Source organism: Hesperophylax consimilis, chromosome 9 (genome assembly GCF_061612785.1).
Source record: "Hesperophylax consimilis isolate HC1 chromosome 9, BYU_Hcon_1.0, whole genome shotgun sequence".
In the NCBI taxonomy this organism is placed as follows: Eukaryota; Metazoa; Arthropoda; class Insecta; order Trichoptera; family Limnephilidae; genus Hesperophylax; species Hesperophylax consimilis.
In genome coordinates this window covers 907,512-926,166 of record NC_142844.1, presented here as the reverse complement: position 1 = coordinate 926,166, position 18,655 = coordinate 907,512, and the positions used below count along the sequence as shown (strand labels likewise).

The 18,655-nt window shown below is 33.7% G+C and overlaps 1 protein-coding gene across 1 annotated transcript in view; it reads left to right on the top strand.

Annotated features, from left to right (window-relative positions):
• Window positions 1-18,655, top strand: part of nompC (no mechanoreceptor potential C) — a 114,444-nt gene that overhangs the window by 62,009 nt on the left and 33,780 nt on the right. The window contains exons 3-4 of the mRNA XM_089635211.1: window positions 11,118-11,219; window positions 17,041-17,157. Of these exons, the coding sequence (XP_089491337.1) occupies window positions 11,118-11,219; window positions 17,041-17,157 (219 nt within the window). The remainder of the gene's footprint in view (window positions 1-11,117; window positions 11,220-17,040; window positions 17,158-18,655) is intronic.

Here is an 18,655-nt window from a genome sequence, read left to right as displayed (position 1 = left end):
CAAGGAAATATTAAAAAACATAAATGTAAACAAATAAATCCATACAGCCAAAGCCTGTGGATTTTTCAATTATATAAAATAATAATAATACATAAAATATTAAGTATTACACAAAGTCTTAGTTTTCTAGGAAAAATTATACGAAACGGAATTAAATTAAAAGAAATAAGGTCAAATTCTGTCTTGAATAAAATACTATATTATATGAGCGATAAGACTTCTAAAATATATCTATTTTAGTGAACTTTAGCCATGATTTCAATGACTTTAGAGACTAAGTCAGTGGCAAGCAAAAAGGACGTCAATTGGAGTACTTTCGATTTTTGTAGTTTTAGTACCAAACTGTCACGCGTCGCTTAAGGTCGTGTGCTACCTCTGAGTAATGTGCCCTTAAAAGTTCCAAAATGCCCTCGTGTGTGATGATAGTTTTTATTTACTCGGCAAACACTATTATAATCCGAGGAATAATATTTGAATTATATGTATATGAACATTGCTATTTTTTTCTATTATTATAAATAATACAGTTATTTTCCGTCGTAGATAAAATGCAAAGCCGACTAGAGTAGAGGTCTGGGAGCGCAATACTCAAACTGTGAAGTCTCTCCTGTCGTCAACTAAACTTCACTGTTTAAAATAGTCTAATCACTCTGTTTATTTATATGCTTGCGTTAAAACATGCAAAACAGCAGCAATAAGAAGTATCAACAAGAATCGCCGCCATTTGAAAATTTTCACTGTGTCTCTATTATGGCACGACACTGACTTAATCACTTGACATCTCAAAATCCGTTCAGCACTCAGGCCCCTTACTCTAGTCAGGCTTGGTGTAGTATTTAAAGCAACTTTTTAATTTGCCGCCCGGTAATTCTGTTCATATACATATTTTTTTTTAATGTTTAACTTTGTTACACAAGAGCAACGTTTGCATTAAGACTGTACTGGAAACATAAGAGTCTTTCTTAGTTGCCACATTTAATCTCACTTTTGTGAGACAATTGAGACAAGCCTAGACATATCGTAACTTCATTGCGTTATTTGATATAATATTAGTTAATGTTTTGATGCAACATTTTAGGGGTAATAAAATTAATATGTCGTTGGACTAATCTAAGTAACCGTTAAGCACACATTTTTACTGATATTTTATTATGTGGGCCCCTGGAGACACTCAAAATATGTTGCTTGTGGTTGTTAATTTTTTTTATTATTTATGTCTTCATAATTAAATATTAATTTTTCTCTTTTTTAAGGAATACACAAGTCAAAAATACGTGTATCCTTGGTGAGCCTTATATCACCACGAATATAGGTATAATAGTCATACAAATCGCTTGGCAAACTGAGTCTAGAAATGGTCGATTTTAGCGCAAAAGTGGTTTTTATTTATTCTGTGAATAATTTTACTAGAAAGAAAAAAGGTTATCGAGGAAAACAGTTACAAGTATCTAATCTTAGCCATAATAGTTGTTTCTTTTATGCGTTTACACATTTCTAGTGAAAGTTTAAAAAAAGTTGTATTTTACACTTAAATTTTTTATGTAATTAACAATTTTATTTAAATGTTCTTCAAAGGAAAAGATAGGAAAAAATTAAATTTATCTGAGTCATATTTTTGGATAGTCATTAGGTAAACAGGTTCGTAGAAAAAAATTATCCAAAACACTCATTTAGCATTATGCTTCGTGGAGGTTTCAGAAAAATATATTATTTCTTGTTGGAGTTTTGTTCATAACAAATAAAGGTTGTTTAAAATTACTGATAAAAGTACTATTTGTATACTTCCTTAATATACGTTCTAAGAATATCACGGTACGCCCCTATGGCCTAGCGTAACACTAAATTGGTGACAAAATACGGAATTGAAGATATACGCAAATGTCGGTAGAAAGAGCCAGTGCTATAATTGTGCGTGCCACATACATAAATGAGTGTTTGCAGTAAATATAGACCAATTGAGTCCGGCAGTAAACATTGAAAAGGTATTTTGGTTTTGTCGGTCGAGGGCCGAATATTTCGCCGGTAGCAATCACGCCAGATGGGGTGGTTGTCCAGGGTTGAGATTCATACATACTCGTACACACGTCATCGGCACTTTCAGGAAACACCGAAGCTATTGTGTTTGTTGTGTATCATACCCCGAAACCAAACAAAAATTATTTAACGAAATTAAAAAAAAAAATTGTGTATTTTTTTCCTGCTTTTTGCAAAGTTTTGAGGTTGTGAATTCTAGAGTACTAGAGTATTCGTTTCACTTGATCGTGCCATGGCGTCCTCGACCTCTTCGACCATTCACTTCCAAGTCATACATTCTCTTTTCACCTCTTTCTTCGTTCACCACTAACGTCTCATTTTACCATTAATAATTACTTTTTTTTTTTAAAGAAAGACAAATATTCCCGGGTTACGAATAACCTGACAATATTTTAAAATCTCCTACTACCACCACAGTAAGCTGAAAATGTTGCTTGTGTTGTGATGGAGGACTTAGCCAGTCGAGGAATTGAACACACTACGCCTGAGTGGGACCCAAGCGCGATGTCAACTCGGTCACCGACCAGTCAGTGTATTCATGTCTTTCTCAGGCATCCCCGACTTTTTCTACAATTCACTTCAAGTATTGTCATGAAATCCGCACTGCGACTTTAACTCCGTATCACATTCCAGTGCAGGGATAATAAGTTATGTCTTTCTCGAGTGTCCTGCTATTATCCAAACAAAGCTATAAACACTCCTGATACTAATAAGAACAAGCTGCATTTTTCAGCGAAATCGGATAAATAGTATAGCAACGCGTACGAGACAAACAAAGAAACATTAATATACATGAAAATGAAATACTTTTAATTAATAATCTTCATTATCCTTAATTATACTTTCGATGGCTTTTTTATGTATTCTTTAAAAAGTGTGTTCTTAATAAATATTTGTAAACAATACGAGCTCCTTGACAACAATCTCGTATTTTTCATTTTTTTTCTCGATCTTTTTAATTTGGGCTAACACGACATATATGGCTTGCAACATTATTTTTATATCCATTTCTCTTAGAAAAAGTAAGACAAGATGTCTTTGGTTCCTTAATTGTTAATGGCTTACGACGGGTTATTTCACAGAAATGCATATGTAACATTGTCATTAAATGGTCATTCAGCGCCATTTTGTTTTTGTGACAGTTGAAAGGTCCCCGTCAAATAATACTGATTCTAAATCCGTTTACAACTATCATGTTGATAAGCTTGTCAGTTTATCACAATTTGATAGAAAGCGTAAACGCACTTAAAACCGACGTTTAACAAATATCTTTCAAATTTAAACAACAAAAAAATTGCGCTGAAAGGCCATTTGATGACTTTGTCAAACTTGAATTTTTGCGAAGCCACCGGCCTTTCATAATTAAAGATAGTAACTATTGGTTATATACATTTGTTTAATACATCAATAGAAACATTTGTATGTACAACACAACGGTTATGGTGATTTATTTTTGTAATATTATGCCGTTTTACGCTACATCAGGGCAGATGTATAAACATAGCAGTGATAAATGTTATCTAAAAAGGTAGATAATCATATCGATTACAATTGTTTTACCAAAGACTAAAGTCCAAAAATTTATTTTGTGTAACGTTTTTATTTGATTTTTTATTCTTAATAGCGGGTGGCAAACTTTAGGGCATCCACCCTTCGCATACATTATTGGGCTGAGAATACGTGAGATCTGTCAATAAAGTAACCTGACTGTGTTTATGTTTGACACAATATTGTAATATAACACAACGATATATTTTCGGCGGAAATGTTGATTTTTGCGAATACAAAATATTGAGGACATTTGAGTTGTATAATAATGCGTACTGCTACAATTATTTCTAATTATTCGCTAATTTCAGGACTCGTATACAAGATTCCGATAAAAGACCCCTGTAGTTCACAGTAACAAGAATTACAAAAAGCATACAGTCTTCTACGTTTCACTATTTTCTGTTCATTATTTTAAAAACATTACAAAATTTTTCATTTTAGTGCGTCTTTTTTACTTTTAAAGAAGAACATTGGGTATCTTTTATACTATTAGTGACAAGTTAAATATGTCGAAATCCGAATTGATTCTGTTCAACAGAAAGTTCGCTCTCCCCACCGGCATGACCTGCATGCAAGTTAGTCCTGCAGGCTGAGAGATCAAACAGCCGATGTTGTCGGTGACGGAGATAACCACCGAGAACAGAAATGAATGCTCCCCATGATAGCCGAGTTTTCAAATCATCCACGAATCCGTCAGAAGAAGTGTGTAGCAGTGTGGATATCCCTTCTGACCCACAGATGGTTCATTCCGAGCATACTCAACAGCAAGGCCGCTCTTCACACCGGCATGACCTGCATGCAAGTTAGTCAATTCCTTATAATGCATGACCTGCATTATAAGGAATAAGTAAATTACATTTGTAAGACAGGAATATGAAATCAAAAATGTCTACAAAACAAAAGTTTATATAAAATGAAACATTTACAAAACAAAATATTTATCAATATGTTTATAGCCATGGAGGAGGTTGTATATACAGGATGTATCGGCACGTACCCGACAAACTTTAACCAGCTATTCCTTAGCACATTTGGAGTAAAAAATGCTATGGGCACTTGGCTGTCCGGTAACATTTTTTTTGAAGTGAAACTTCTTTAGGCGCGTAATGGATTTTCGGGGACGGAGTAAAACCGAGTCAGGATCGACACGAAAATGCGGGTACCCCCACCACCGCTCACCGTTCACTGTCCCTCTCTCACCATATGCGCTTGTTGAGGTGGGGGAGCCGCTCACGAACGTTTTGCTTTGAGTTACGAGCGAGATACGAGTTCGGTTTAGCAGGTCGGCCGGTAGCGCACTTGCGCGGCCACGCCCACCACGGCCAGTGAATCAGTTAGCAGCGTGCTCCCGCTGTGATAAGTTGTGTTCGCGTTTTGTGTTGCGTTTACATTTACATTTATAGTTGTAGTTCATTTAATTAATTCATTTAATTTTTGATGAAATGAAAATAGAGAGAGAGGAATACTAGAAGTTTCACTTCTGTCTTGCGTAGGCTTGACACACCCACTTTTTTAATAAAAAATTTACTATTCATATTTTCACCACATGTCACCAATGTTTTATCCTTGTCAAAGTTTGAAAACCCGTCTGGCAATATTTTGTTCGAGTTTCGTTGAATAATGTACGTACGTACCTATGTTGGCGCGCTTTTACAATCACAACGAAATGGCACAGCACCATTCGTCTCATTTTTAACTATTATTATTTAGTGTGTACGAAAGAGCGAGGACACTTTTTGACGCACTTGCTAATAACAGCTGTTGAACGCGAGAAACAAGGCAAATGACAGTGACGGAGTGTGGATTTTTTATTTATTTTTTATTTTTAATGGAAAAAAAATGTTACCGGACAGCAGAGCGCCCATAACATTTTTTACTCCAAATGTGCTGAGGAATAGCTGGTTAAAGTTTGTCGGGTACTTGCCGATACACCCTGTATAAATCAAATCATAATAGAAAAATAAACAATTGAGACATAACATTGTTCACAAACCATCAGATAATTATTCTTTTATGGACCTCTGGTATTTAGTAAGTAAGCAACTGAAAATATCCACATTGGATAATACTCTATTGTAATTATTGCAAAGTCTGTTTAGGCAAGAATTCTGCTTAGAGTTTGTTTTGCATAATGTTAACGTAAAGTCAGTAGTTACAAGCTGTATTCATACTTGTTATGTTATACTGTAAACAGAATTAGATTGCCGTACATGGGATAAACTGATACAGAGTCACAAAACTGCTTAATTTGTAAATTATGAAGAATCTGAAAGTCCGAAGAATGAACGTTTAAAAAAAAGTTTTATACTGTAAAAATATAAGTTTGTAAGAATATATTATGTAAAATGTAATATAAACTAACCTTATAAATTATAAAATTTTAAAAAAACCTAGAATACGTTTTTAAAAGAATTGTATGATGTCATTGTTGTAATATTATGTTTTGACTTGAACACTACCTAAATGCAGCAATTTTTTTAATAGCAAAACGTGAAATCTGAAAAAAAATTGTGAGAACTGTCAATGTACTTTTTTTTCATTAAAAACTTAAATGATTTGCTTGATTGCTTGGTAAATTATGGTCTTGGTTAATCAGTCCGGTAGCTTTGTAGTCAGTCGTAATATTAACGAGTATGTCTAGGAATGTGTGGCCACATGGAGGCGAGACTGAAGATCTTGGCAGATTGGCCAGCAAGGATTTGTTTTGTTAACCTTGCAATTATCGCTTTATTCGAGGTGAGTGCGGATGGGTGAAGAAATCGAGGTCGGCCGCGAAAAGCTCCCGTAAGCATATCGATTAATTCTACTTTTAAAATGTTGGTGTCGGACATTAAGCCGTTTAACAAATTTAATAGCGTTAACGGTAAAACAAAACGATTGTAAAACATAATTACTGCTAAATTAGTGGTCTTTAAACGCGAAAATGATATTACTTGGGAAAATACTTGCATTGATTGGTTGGTTTTTGTGGACTATTTATTTATTAATTCATTTTCACCATAAAACTTTTAAGCACCAATATATAACGGAGATGATCACAAATTTGAGGTACATGTAGGTATGGTGAAAGGTGATGGGGCACTTTTACTATTTTGTGACACGTCGAAAGATAGTTGTGGAACAGTCTGTAAGTGACATTGAATGTAGATGGTCAATGCAAAATCGTTGAGTCGCTCTGTTGATTGGCGCGTTTCGATACGGAGAAAAATGAGTACCGTATTTTTTTATCAAGATACTGTTAAAAATGTGACACCATTTCCTGATAAAATATAAGTCATTCAGAATATATCTGCTCATAAATATAATGGTCGAGATGCGAAAATATAATTATTTTTAACAATACGTGTTCCGACTTCATTATAACATATTTGTGCTTTAATTATAATTTGTTTTGAAATATGTCAATACATTCGTTATAGGCCGACAGTCCTGTTTTTAGCAGGAAAACGAATAATTTGACCAGATTTTATACAAATTAGAAGTTTTCTCCGGGTAGACAGAAGTCCTCGCTTTCGGAGAATCAAAAAGTGCATGGGATATCCCACGAGTGATCTTGTTAGGCGCATAAAAGTTAACCTCTTTTCATTCTATACTTCCAGATATTAGTTTAATATCTGGAACTATACAATTTGTGGATTGTACAGTTCCGGAGGTAAGTTTAAAAAAATGTTTGTATAAAAATATTTTTCGGCGTGCTTCTAATTCGATAGAAGATCTTGTTAGATCAAACGAAATAGAACACATAATGACAAGAACTTATCTGTGTCCGGAGTAAAGTGCACTAACTTCGGAAGGTAATTCTATAATGATATTAGATGTAATTAAGAAATTAAATAACTTTTTTGAATTCCAACGTTTTAAGGTAGTTTTTAGGTAAACAATTGAATTGTTTGTTTGGAAAAAGATGTATTTCTTATAGGAAAAAAAGCCATTTAATTTCGGAAAAGTTATTTTTCTTTTTTAATTGTACCATCATGTAGATCACCTTCCGAAGTTCGTAAACTTTACCCCTTAACGCCCTATTTATTGAACATACATACCAGTTACAGTTACTATCCGTATTCGCCAGATTTTCAAAATTATTGGTACGAAGTCTTTTTTTCTTACCAAACAAAAATCAGAATGTAAACATGATTTCTTGAAAGCTCAATAGTTCTCGTTGAAAGCGCCGTTACTGGCTGGAAATAGTTGCCACATTAGAAAAACTTCTGCAAATTGCATGATGCTAGATCTCGCCATTCGGGAGTTTTAGTGAGAAATTGATTCAATGCTTTGTGAGTAAAATTAAAGAGAGTTAAATAATATGATTTAAGATTTTCACGGCCAAAAGTATTTTTGTTATTTGTTTTTGGGGTATTATGCCGTACAAAAAAAACAAAAAAAAAACACATCTGCCCTGATGATGGACACTGCAATGTTGTCCGAAACGTAGGCTAAAGAAGGAGTTAGCGCAACACGGCATAATACCCCAAAAACAAATAACAAAAAAAAGAGTTAAATAATATATTTTTTTAAATAAAAAAACAGACAAACCTATTTTTTAGACAATAATAAATATAATATTTTTAAACATTTTCGATTAGAGAAGGATGTTTAGTTTTGAATAAAACAATTTCGTTACCAGGGAAAAAAAGAGTATGACTCAACAGTTAGGATAACGAAATAAATATTCTGTTATTTGGTCAGGATTCGCCAAAAGTATACGTAAATAATATACTTTTAAATAATTATTTCAGCAATAATGCAAATAAGGCTATAAAATGAACACTTAACATGAAATAACAGTAAAATATCTAGCGAACACATTGGGAACACAGGGGGAGGTTGTATAGTACACCTCAATGTACAACCTTCCCCTTGGCGGGTAGAAATGCTAATTTCCTTCCCTGATTTACTGTTTAAGGATTTATTTTGACGCGAGGTGTATTTTAAAGAAACAGTATATTATTAATTAAGGGATCGTTTTACTTTCGTTATAAATACATCTAAATACATAACATCTTAACATTTTTTTTATTTAAATAAAAAATTTTGAGCATTGGCAAGAACACATTAATTCAATTAATTTGTAAGATATTTCCAAGGCATACCTTGAATCTGTATCAGAAGATTATGCGTATTTTTTAAATATTAAGTTTATAAATAATTTTTTCGTTAAAAATAACAAAAATATATACCAATTTACTATTTTTCCTCTGGTACGCTATGGAAGACATTAACATTTTTGTAAAAAAAAATCTTCTTTTTGCATATTCTTTTATCTAGGTTGTCCACAAAATCATAAAATATAGAATAGAAAGTCGATAACTCGAACCTGGATCAACTAGAATTTTGACTGTTTGCATATTCTTTTATCTAGATTGTCCACAAAAACATAATATATAGATTAGAAAATCGATAACTCGAACCTGAATCAACTAGACTTTTGACTGTTTGCATATTCTTTTATCTAGATTGTCCACAAAATCATAAAATATAGAACAGAAAGTCGATAATTCGAACCTGAATCAACTAAAGTTTTTAATTTTTGCATATTTGTTTATTGTCTATAAAAACAAAATAATTAGATTTGGTTTCAGTCTCCAATTACAATTTTATTTATTATTTTATTAAAGCAATATAAAAACTTTCAACATGCATAGAGCGATTAAGACAGTCTCAGCAAGTTGCGAATCTGTTGCGAACTTAGAGAGGTATGTAAATAAATAGCGCATTTTTTTCTCATCTCGATTATCATTAATTTATTCGCATATTTGAAGTGTTAACGTATTTAAATATTCACCTTTACACGTTAAACATGAACACATCTTACTACGCGGCGGCCTCAACCCATAAATCCAACAGACGCAGACGTTGGAAACAAACTAGGAAAAAGTCCAATAATTGACCTCCATTTCGGACTGAAACACTCGGTTTATATTCAATTAATCTGATTAAATTATTTTCTCCACTACGATTAACGATTAGTTGTGAAAACTGTTTCTCGGCAAGTGGAGCAATTAGTGGCCGTGCTTCGCCTTCATTGCTTGGCTTCCATAGCTTCTCTTTCAGCCCTCGAATAAATCTGCTCATTATAAGCTAGTTATTGTTGAGCTGGTTATTGTTAAGGGTTGGTTGGGCGAGGTGAAAATTTAAAAGCCTGCAGCAGGGTGGAGTAATGCAGTCAGTGACGCACTAGCGAGGCCAACATGCCATTGTTTTTAAATGGCCAGATAGATTTCGTTTCCTTTTTTACTTATTTTTAAAAATTTGGTAAGTACATAAAATGTCGTTTTATTTTCCCGCCATGTAACAATTTGAACGACGTAAATACAAGTAAAAACTTGTAAAATGAGCACCAACTTATTGAACGTTGCTTCTTAATTATTTAACTAAATTACCTAGTTATGATAAATTTAAAGTAAATGGTGATAAAAACGTTAAGAAATTTAGGTGAACGGATAACTCATAAAATTACAATTCAACACAGCCATTAAAAATTGATGAAAGTTATGAAGCAAAAAGTAGGTTGAATAGGTTAAGTTGGTTAGTTTTATTCATCGCTTCAATTGACTAAGGACGGGTTGTTTCGGAGGATTTGAACAATTCATCAAATTTCAATGTTGATTTCCGGGTTCTGTGAAAGTCCTATTCAAGTTCTGTTATTATAGCAGCATAGGGTAGTTGCTTGACAGAACTGAAATAAAAATAGAACTTGAAAAAATCTTTCACAGAACCTGAAAATTAACTTTGAAATTTGAAGAATTGTTCAAATTCTCCGAAACAACCCGTCCTTAATTTCAATTTTTGAAAGTTTGAAAGAATTATCATTGTGTTGAGTTATCATGGAACCATTTAATGTCTTATTGGCTAACCATGTGTGAATTTTGTGTTTTGTATTATCGTTTTTTGTCAGGTCTTTAATGTCGTGTTCAATTAAATTTAATTATTTTGGAGCCTGATTATGGTAATGTCTTTATCCATGAGTTACATTTGTCTTCATTCGAAGTCATGTGTTCATGTCTTTGTCTTGTTTCGTAATTGTGTTGTGCAATGTGAAGGTTTACTTTGTGTTTTCGGTAATGCATAGATGTAATTTTGATGTATAATTGTTGCATGTTGAGTTAAGCGTATTCCTTAAATAACTGTACTGTCGAGATCTAAAAGATTTGTTGTAATAACTTTAATTAAGGCTTTTTGAGCTTTATCGAGAGGGTTCATATTAGTTTTAGCAGCACCACCCCAACTATTCATACCGTGACTGATAATTGTTAGGGTTAAGGCGTAGTTCATCGTGTTCAGACCTACTGTTTTTTTACCTAATGATTATACTTGCTTTACAATCTTGAACTTTTACATAGTATACATATAGTATACATGTTGTACGCTTTGAACGTCTTACAAACACTGTGTTTTTTTACCCATTTATAAATGAATTCTTTTTTCTTAATTGCTCCATTGGTTTTAGCGGATTGAATTGTTTAACACAACGCTTGGGATAATATTATAATGTAACAGATATTTAATGCAAATCTTTTATTTCTGTTGTGCAGGACAACTACAATGTACTCCACATATCTGCCATGTACTCGAGGGAGGATGTGGTCAAACTGTTACTATCCAAGAAAGGCGTGGACCCATTTAGCCCTGGAGGGGTAAGTACCTCATTCAATTAGTTAGTTAAGTACTTATTAAGTAGATAGGTACCTTGAAACCTGTTCTGAAGAAAGACAGTGACGAAAATAATTACGTTGATTTGAAATGACTGTAACATCATTTTTAAGAATTTGTGACATCCGCATTGTGGAGAAAAAAATAAATAAATTATTTTTTAAAAGATCGAGTGTAAGTATTAAACATTTTCTAATTTTGGCAGATTTTCGAGATGGTCTGGCCCCATTGATGAATCATACTTAGTCAATGTCTGGCCCATATCAATTCAATATAATTAATTATGCACACAACTATATTTGGGAGACGATTCCATTCATTGGATAACCAAAACTTCTTCTATATATCACCCCAAGTGATTCGCTACATTTGGTGACTTAGCAGGAGTGTCCGGGTTCATGAGGTGAGGATTGTCTAGGTCTTGGTGGCGCACAGTGGGCTGAAAATCGCCTTTCATAGATATAAAGACTTGAATTTTCAAGGATATTTTTTTTGGCTAGAAATGGATTCTGCTGATCATTACTATGCTATAAAATTTTGTACGAAGCAATTGCGTGTACAAATGAAGGAGTTATCGTTTTTTAAAGAAAAAATTGTATGGCATTGACATTAAAAATGAGGCTATCTCTGGAATCATAAGGTTGGCCATTCTATCCTTACACACAGATATACCACTATTTATTTGTATTTTTCTGACATACTTCGTACTGTGGAGCAACTTGCGTTTTTTTTTTTAAATCCTCAAAGTTGAAAAAAACACTTTTTTAATGTTGATGATTCATTTTAATGCTTAAATGCTTTTGCCCACCTACTGTGTGGCGGGCCGGATCAGGGAGGCTGGTTGACATCCGGACTATCTCGACCCATCGCCTTGCACTACAGTTAGAGGGATGGATTCCTAAACATTGAAGATTGAACACATTGACCCCCCAATTCCTACCCACCCCTCATATATTTTTCCTTCCCAAATCTTCCTCTCCTTCCTTTCCTCAAAAACCCTCCATAACAGGCGTTCTGTATTGAGCTTATGTAAAAAATCTTATTTTCAAATTGTATTTATGATGTCACGGTATTACGAATCTTATATCCTGATTCATATGTCGTCAAGTCCAGAGAACGTTGGTTAAAAAGTCAGCAAAGTGCAAAAACATTGTGCAAGAGCGGGTAGGTACGTTCTCTACCCCCTGTGAGACACAATCAGTCAGAAACAATACATTGCTTACAATTACTTTGGCTTTGTTTAGCAACCAAATCAAAGCATCAATCCCCTTTCTCTTTACTCTCTCATTTCTTATCGCCTCAAAATAATCTTAGATTGAGGATGCGATAGTACCACTGGCTTCTGACAGTCGCTTGTGTACTACGATCAATAAAAAAACAAAATTCATGAACCTTAACTACATATATACAAAATCAAGATACATCAGTGAAAACTCATTATAGGTTGAATAATTATACATTGAACATAACTGTTGGTTTTCAAAATTAAATAAAAAATTTAAATTATACTTTCCAACATAATAAAAATCACCTCAACGATGTTCCTAGAGAAATATGAAGGTTTGATCTTTCATAGGAGATATCCAGGGACAGCCCTGAGCAAAACTGCGCCTCGCGCTAGAAAAAAAAGCATAAGGACGCTGTGTTAGGTGTCAGGTATTATTAGCGCTTTGACGCCTTAGAAAATTGGCGCCCAGGGCGGACTGCTCCAATTGCGCCTGTACAGAGCCAGTCCTGGAGAAATCGCTCAAACGTGCATCCATTACGTGAAATAGGCCCCCATTGCTTTGATAGGTTTACACTTTGGATTCACTTATTGATAGGACAACTCATCAGAACTTTTAACACATTTTCATTCAGCACAACTTTTAAAGACTTAAACGCATGTAAGCAGATAAAAGTTACATGTTAATACAGGATGGCGTAAAGTTATCACCCTACGGAAGAGTTGTAACTTTGTTTGAAAATAAAAAATAATTGAAGAAACAATTATTTCGCATTCTTAAGAAGTTGAGAGTTGAGACATTCTCAGTGAATAATAATAAAAAAAACTTTTTGTTTTAAACACACGAGTTTTTAATAATTTTTAGAACCGACCGGTTTCGCTTTACTCAAGCATCTTCAGGGTACAAATTATTACTAGACAAGAAGTACAAAGTGTGAGCTTATATAAAAAAAAAATTGAGGGAGACAACATGATATAAATATAACAAACACTAATAATAACATATCTGGAGAAACAAAGCATCATACCTAAAGCATCATCATAAAACAAAAAGGATTTTATTTTATTCAATATGTCAAACCACAATGTGATTGCTTTTTACAATAACATTCTCAGTAGTTTGTCAACGTGTGCTTTTGTTTACTTTACAAATGTCAAAATCGTGATGACATAAGACGATTCGCAAAAATGAAATCATATTCCGATAGGGTGACAATTTTGCAACACCCTATAGTGTTGAAATGTTTATCGAATTGTTCTCGAAAACAAAGGCACCAAATTTTTCCGCAACGAAAAATTGCATTAATTTTCTGTGAGTTATTTCTTAGACTTGATTTTTTTATCGCGATCAATCCGACAGCTCATTTTTTATGATTGGAAGTCACTTTTTTTTTGTTATGAACATCGCACAAGAGTCCCAACTAATCCCAGCCGTCTGAAGCCAATGAAAATATGGCATCCCGAATTGGGGTATATTGTGAGACTGAAGGTAGTGGGGAGTGGAAGGAGATGGGAAAGAGGAAGGTGGGGGAGTACCTGGCTATTCGGATCTAGTCACCTAACATGGCTATAGCCATTTCAAGCAACGTTTCAATTCTGAATGGTGGTCTTCACACCAGGGTGATACTGAGAGTATCGTCCACTGTGGGACGTTCCGCAAGTATATTATTTATTATTTAAAATGAATAAATTTTGAAATAATCCAAATTAATCAAATAATTTTTTTAACCAGCGACCTTCGTATTGCTAGTCGAAAGCCCACGGAGGCCATCACTTATGCAAATGTATTCAGATTTTTGATTTGTAAGGAAGTGCAAGTCCCGAATCTAGCGGAGCGCTTTCACAGTAGGTTCCAACGTCTAAATTGAGTAAAAGGTTTAACGCGGTTAAACCTTATTTGTTTGAAAACATAAACACGAGCATCGCTCCATGGGTTGAGGAACTCTATAACAGAGTTCGTTATATCACTGACACCACGTGGTACGAAGGCACCCCCTTGCCAGACCTCTCCACAGACCACCCAGTATTGTTCTATTACTAATCAGAAACGAACTAATTAGATACCAACAGACAACATTGTAGAAAAAAATTCTCTGAAATATGTAGATTCTACGACGAAACAGAACAGTGACAAAACAGAACCTATCCTAACCTGATCTTACCTTACTACGCTGTAATGTATGCGGGAGCGGTGTTTGTGTGCCGGTTCCAATTGAGGCGATTTGGGTAGTTTTAGTTCAGGTGTTTATTGGGGAGATGTACATCCAAATGAGGCGATTTGGGTAGTTTTAGTGCAAGTGTTTATTGGAGAGATGTATATCCAAATTAGGCGATGTGGGTAGTTTTAGTTCAGGTGTTTATTGGGGAGATGTACATCCAAATGAGGCGATTTGGGTAGTTTTAGTTCAAGTGTTTATTGGGGAGATGTAGGTACATCCAAATGAGGTGATTTGGGTAGTTTTAGTTCAGGTGTTTATTGGGGAGATGTACATCCAAATGAGGCGATTTGGGTAGTTTTAGTTCAAGTGTTTATTGGAGAGATGTATATCCAAATGAGGCGATGTGGGTAGTTTTAGTTCAGGTGTTTATTGGAGAGATGTATATCCAAATGAGGCGATGTGGGTAGTTTTAGTTCTGGTGTTTATTGGGGAGATGTATATCCAAATGAGGCGATGTGGGTAGTTTTAGTTCTGGTGTTTATTGGGGAGATGTATATCCAAATGAGGCAATGTTGGTAGTTTTAGTTCAGGTGATTTTGGGGAGACGTATATCCAAATGAGGAGATGTGGGTAGCTTACTTAACCTTACTTAACTTAACCCAAACTAATCTCACCTCACTTAACTCAACCTAGCCTCACCTTCCTTAACCCAACCTAACCTCACCTTACTTAACCTAACCTAAACTAACCTAAACTAACCTAACCTAACCTAACCTTACCTAAAATAACCTAACCTAACCTAACCTTACTTAACCCAACCTAACCTCACCTCACTTAACCTAACCTAAACTAACCTAACCTAACCTTACTTAACCTAACCTAAACTATCCTCCCCTTACTTAAACTACCCTCACCTTACTTAACTTCGCCGTACCTAACCTAACCTAAAATACATTAATTTATTATTTTTTAATCTTCTGTTTTACCACTGTTCTAATTCATCCGGTTACCTCTAAAATTATATCCAAATAATTGGTAGAAATAGTAATAATTAGGAGAAACCCGTTGATGGGGACTCTGTCCTCTCGAGCTAGACTATTTTGACCCTTCGGTTTGCACCGCATTGGGAGGGATGGGTTCGTACGTTCGTTACTCCTGTACACACTGACCCCCAATACCTACCTACCCACCCCTCTTACCCTTTTCCTTCCCGGAACTTTATCTCCTATCATTTCTTAACCCTGTCTTCTGAGAAACCACAATTTAAAGCCTCTATGTAACAATGTCTTCCCGTCTCCGGGAGGCCATAATTTAAACCCCTAAATAAATCAAGATTATTTATTTATGGAACCTTTTTAAAAGATATTTTATCAACAAACTTAGACTGATTCAACATAACTTAAAATCATATTAAATTAAATAAAAACCAAAAAGTTATGGCATTTTTGCTACATCGAGGAAATATAAATTCAGAACAAGTTCGCACAAAAATTAATTCAGTTTCTATGGTCAGTTTCAGGCAAAATAACTTTGAATTTAATGTTTTAAAAAGACCTTCCATAAAGACTTTTCAAAGACGGGGCCTCCTTTATGGGGCCGTGTAAAAAATGTGATGTCATCAGAGATGTGCAAAATGGGTACCCAAAACCATTTGAAATGCAAAATGGAAATGGGTCAAAACTTTTCCATTTGAAAATGCAAAATGCAAAATGGTTTTTAGAAAAGCATTTTAAATGCAAAATTCAAAATACCTATTTTCAAAATACATTGAAAATGCAAAATGGTTTCTCAGGTCAAACAATTAAAATAATTATAGAATTTTTAAACAATTTTTTCTTTTAATAATGGACATCAATGTAGAACAAACATATTACATGATGGAAAATCCATGTAAAAACACCACTACTACAGATTATGAAACCACAAAAAAATTGCGCGGGACTAATGTTGCCAACGTAAAAACATAGAATCTGCTACCTAACATTTAATATTACAGCGTCATGGCCCCATGTTCAGTATTTTAATCAGTATTTTTTGTAATGGGATCACTCAATTGCCAGGGCTCCTACCAGGGAGCAACTTGACAAATGTAAATTATCTCTCATAGCGAGATTGAGGACCGACTGATATTTGGGGCTTATTAAAAAAGATGATTGGAGATAGTAGGAAGAATGTTGCAAAAAAGCATTTAAAATGGAAAATGCATTGAGAAAAGCATTTAAAATGCAAAATGGTTTTTAGAAAAGCATTTAAAATGCAAAATGGAAAATACCCATTTTGCATTTTGCATTTCCATTTGAAATGGATTTATTTGAAATAAAGCACATCTCTGGATGTCATACACATCAAAATATCTTTAAAATTGTATTTAAAGTGTGTGTTTGTGTAAAAACAACTAAAACTAGAATGATTATATTGTAGAGCCGACAGCAGACTGCAGTTCACCTGGTGGCCAGCAGGCAGACAGGAACAGCCACCAGCATCCTCAGGGCCCTTCTCAATGCAGCAGGGAAGGATATCCGGATCAAAGCCGATGGAGTAAGTTAACAGATTATTATTATTAAAAACATCTAATATCTTAGGTACCTGTATATCACTGGAGGGGTTATTGACACCTTGATTTTCTATTGAAACCAACATGCCATAATGATTCGAAAATAAATCTTCCATAAATCTGCTTTCAGATATCTTCATGACTGAACTTAAATTAACTATTTTGATTAATCTTTATAACGAATTGGTGTACATTATAAATACCAAAAAATATGCTTTAGGTAAATTGAAGGTTTTCCTATCGCTTTGCTTGAATAGAATAAAAATAAATTACTCAATAAAAAATATAAATGTAAACTTCTAAAATATTTTTTCAATAGAAATGTATGAACGCGTAAAGGAAAAAACATTAAAAAAATACAGTTTTTTAAATAAGATCATCTGTGACAGTTTCACTTGATTAACTTTTTTGCTTTCTTATAAAAGTATTTACAAAAGAAATAAAAACCAGTTTTGTGCTTGAAATCGAACGTTTCTAGACTCCGTTTGTCAAGCGATTTTAATGCCTATTACCTACAATATAAGGTATACCAAGAATATACACATTTTTGGCCTTCCTCTTAATATTATAGTGTTATTGACAAAAAAATTATATAAAAATTGTATTTTAAATAGTTTTCTTTGGTCTTAATGAAGAATTGGAAACATGACTCGTTGGTTCATATTTTATAACCAAGACATTTTACTGTAATAGCATTCTATATTTTTTTCTCAAATATCACATATTTTTTACAATAATAGGTATTGATAAATACTGTACTTCGGAAAATATTACTCTATGAATTTACATTATTATTAAATGTGCCAATTTTGACCTTTTATTCTTAAACAATGAGAACTATATTATTTTTCTGGTTCCTCCTCAAAATAAGATGTGAAAATTTGTGTCAATTTTGATATATTTTGCCATTATTATTGCTTATGTTGCGTAATACGGGTAAAATATGGTTTGATAAATGACGAAATCCGTGCATTCATTAAACTTTTATCATACATCTTGGTAGTGGAAACGAAGACCTGCAGAGTCCGCACAAAATAAACTGGCGGAACATTTTTCTATCGGGATTTTTGAAAAACCACATGTTTACAAACTAAGTTGAGAGATGTATTGTTTGCTATGTTTTCATATATTCTGAGTTGAATTGGACCAATTTCAAGTCGACAGCATCAATATTTGGCGACATAAGATAGGTTTTTAGTGAAGAAATTTCTACTGGAAATACACACGGAAAAAACTATAAATACAAAATATTGCTAATTTATTAAAAATCTCTTCAAATTATTCGAAATCTGGTTAAAAACTGGACTGCAAGATCTTAACAAACAAATTGACAGGATGTTTTTATTAAAGATTTAATAAAAGAAGTATTTATTATCGCAATGTCGAAACTCGTGTTCGTAAAATCGTAATATTTTCGCATTTCGTCATTATATATTATCAAGGCATGGTGCAGGTGCATGAACATATATTCCGATTTAATAG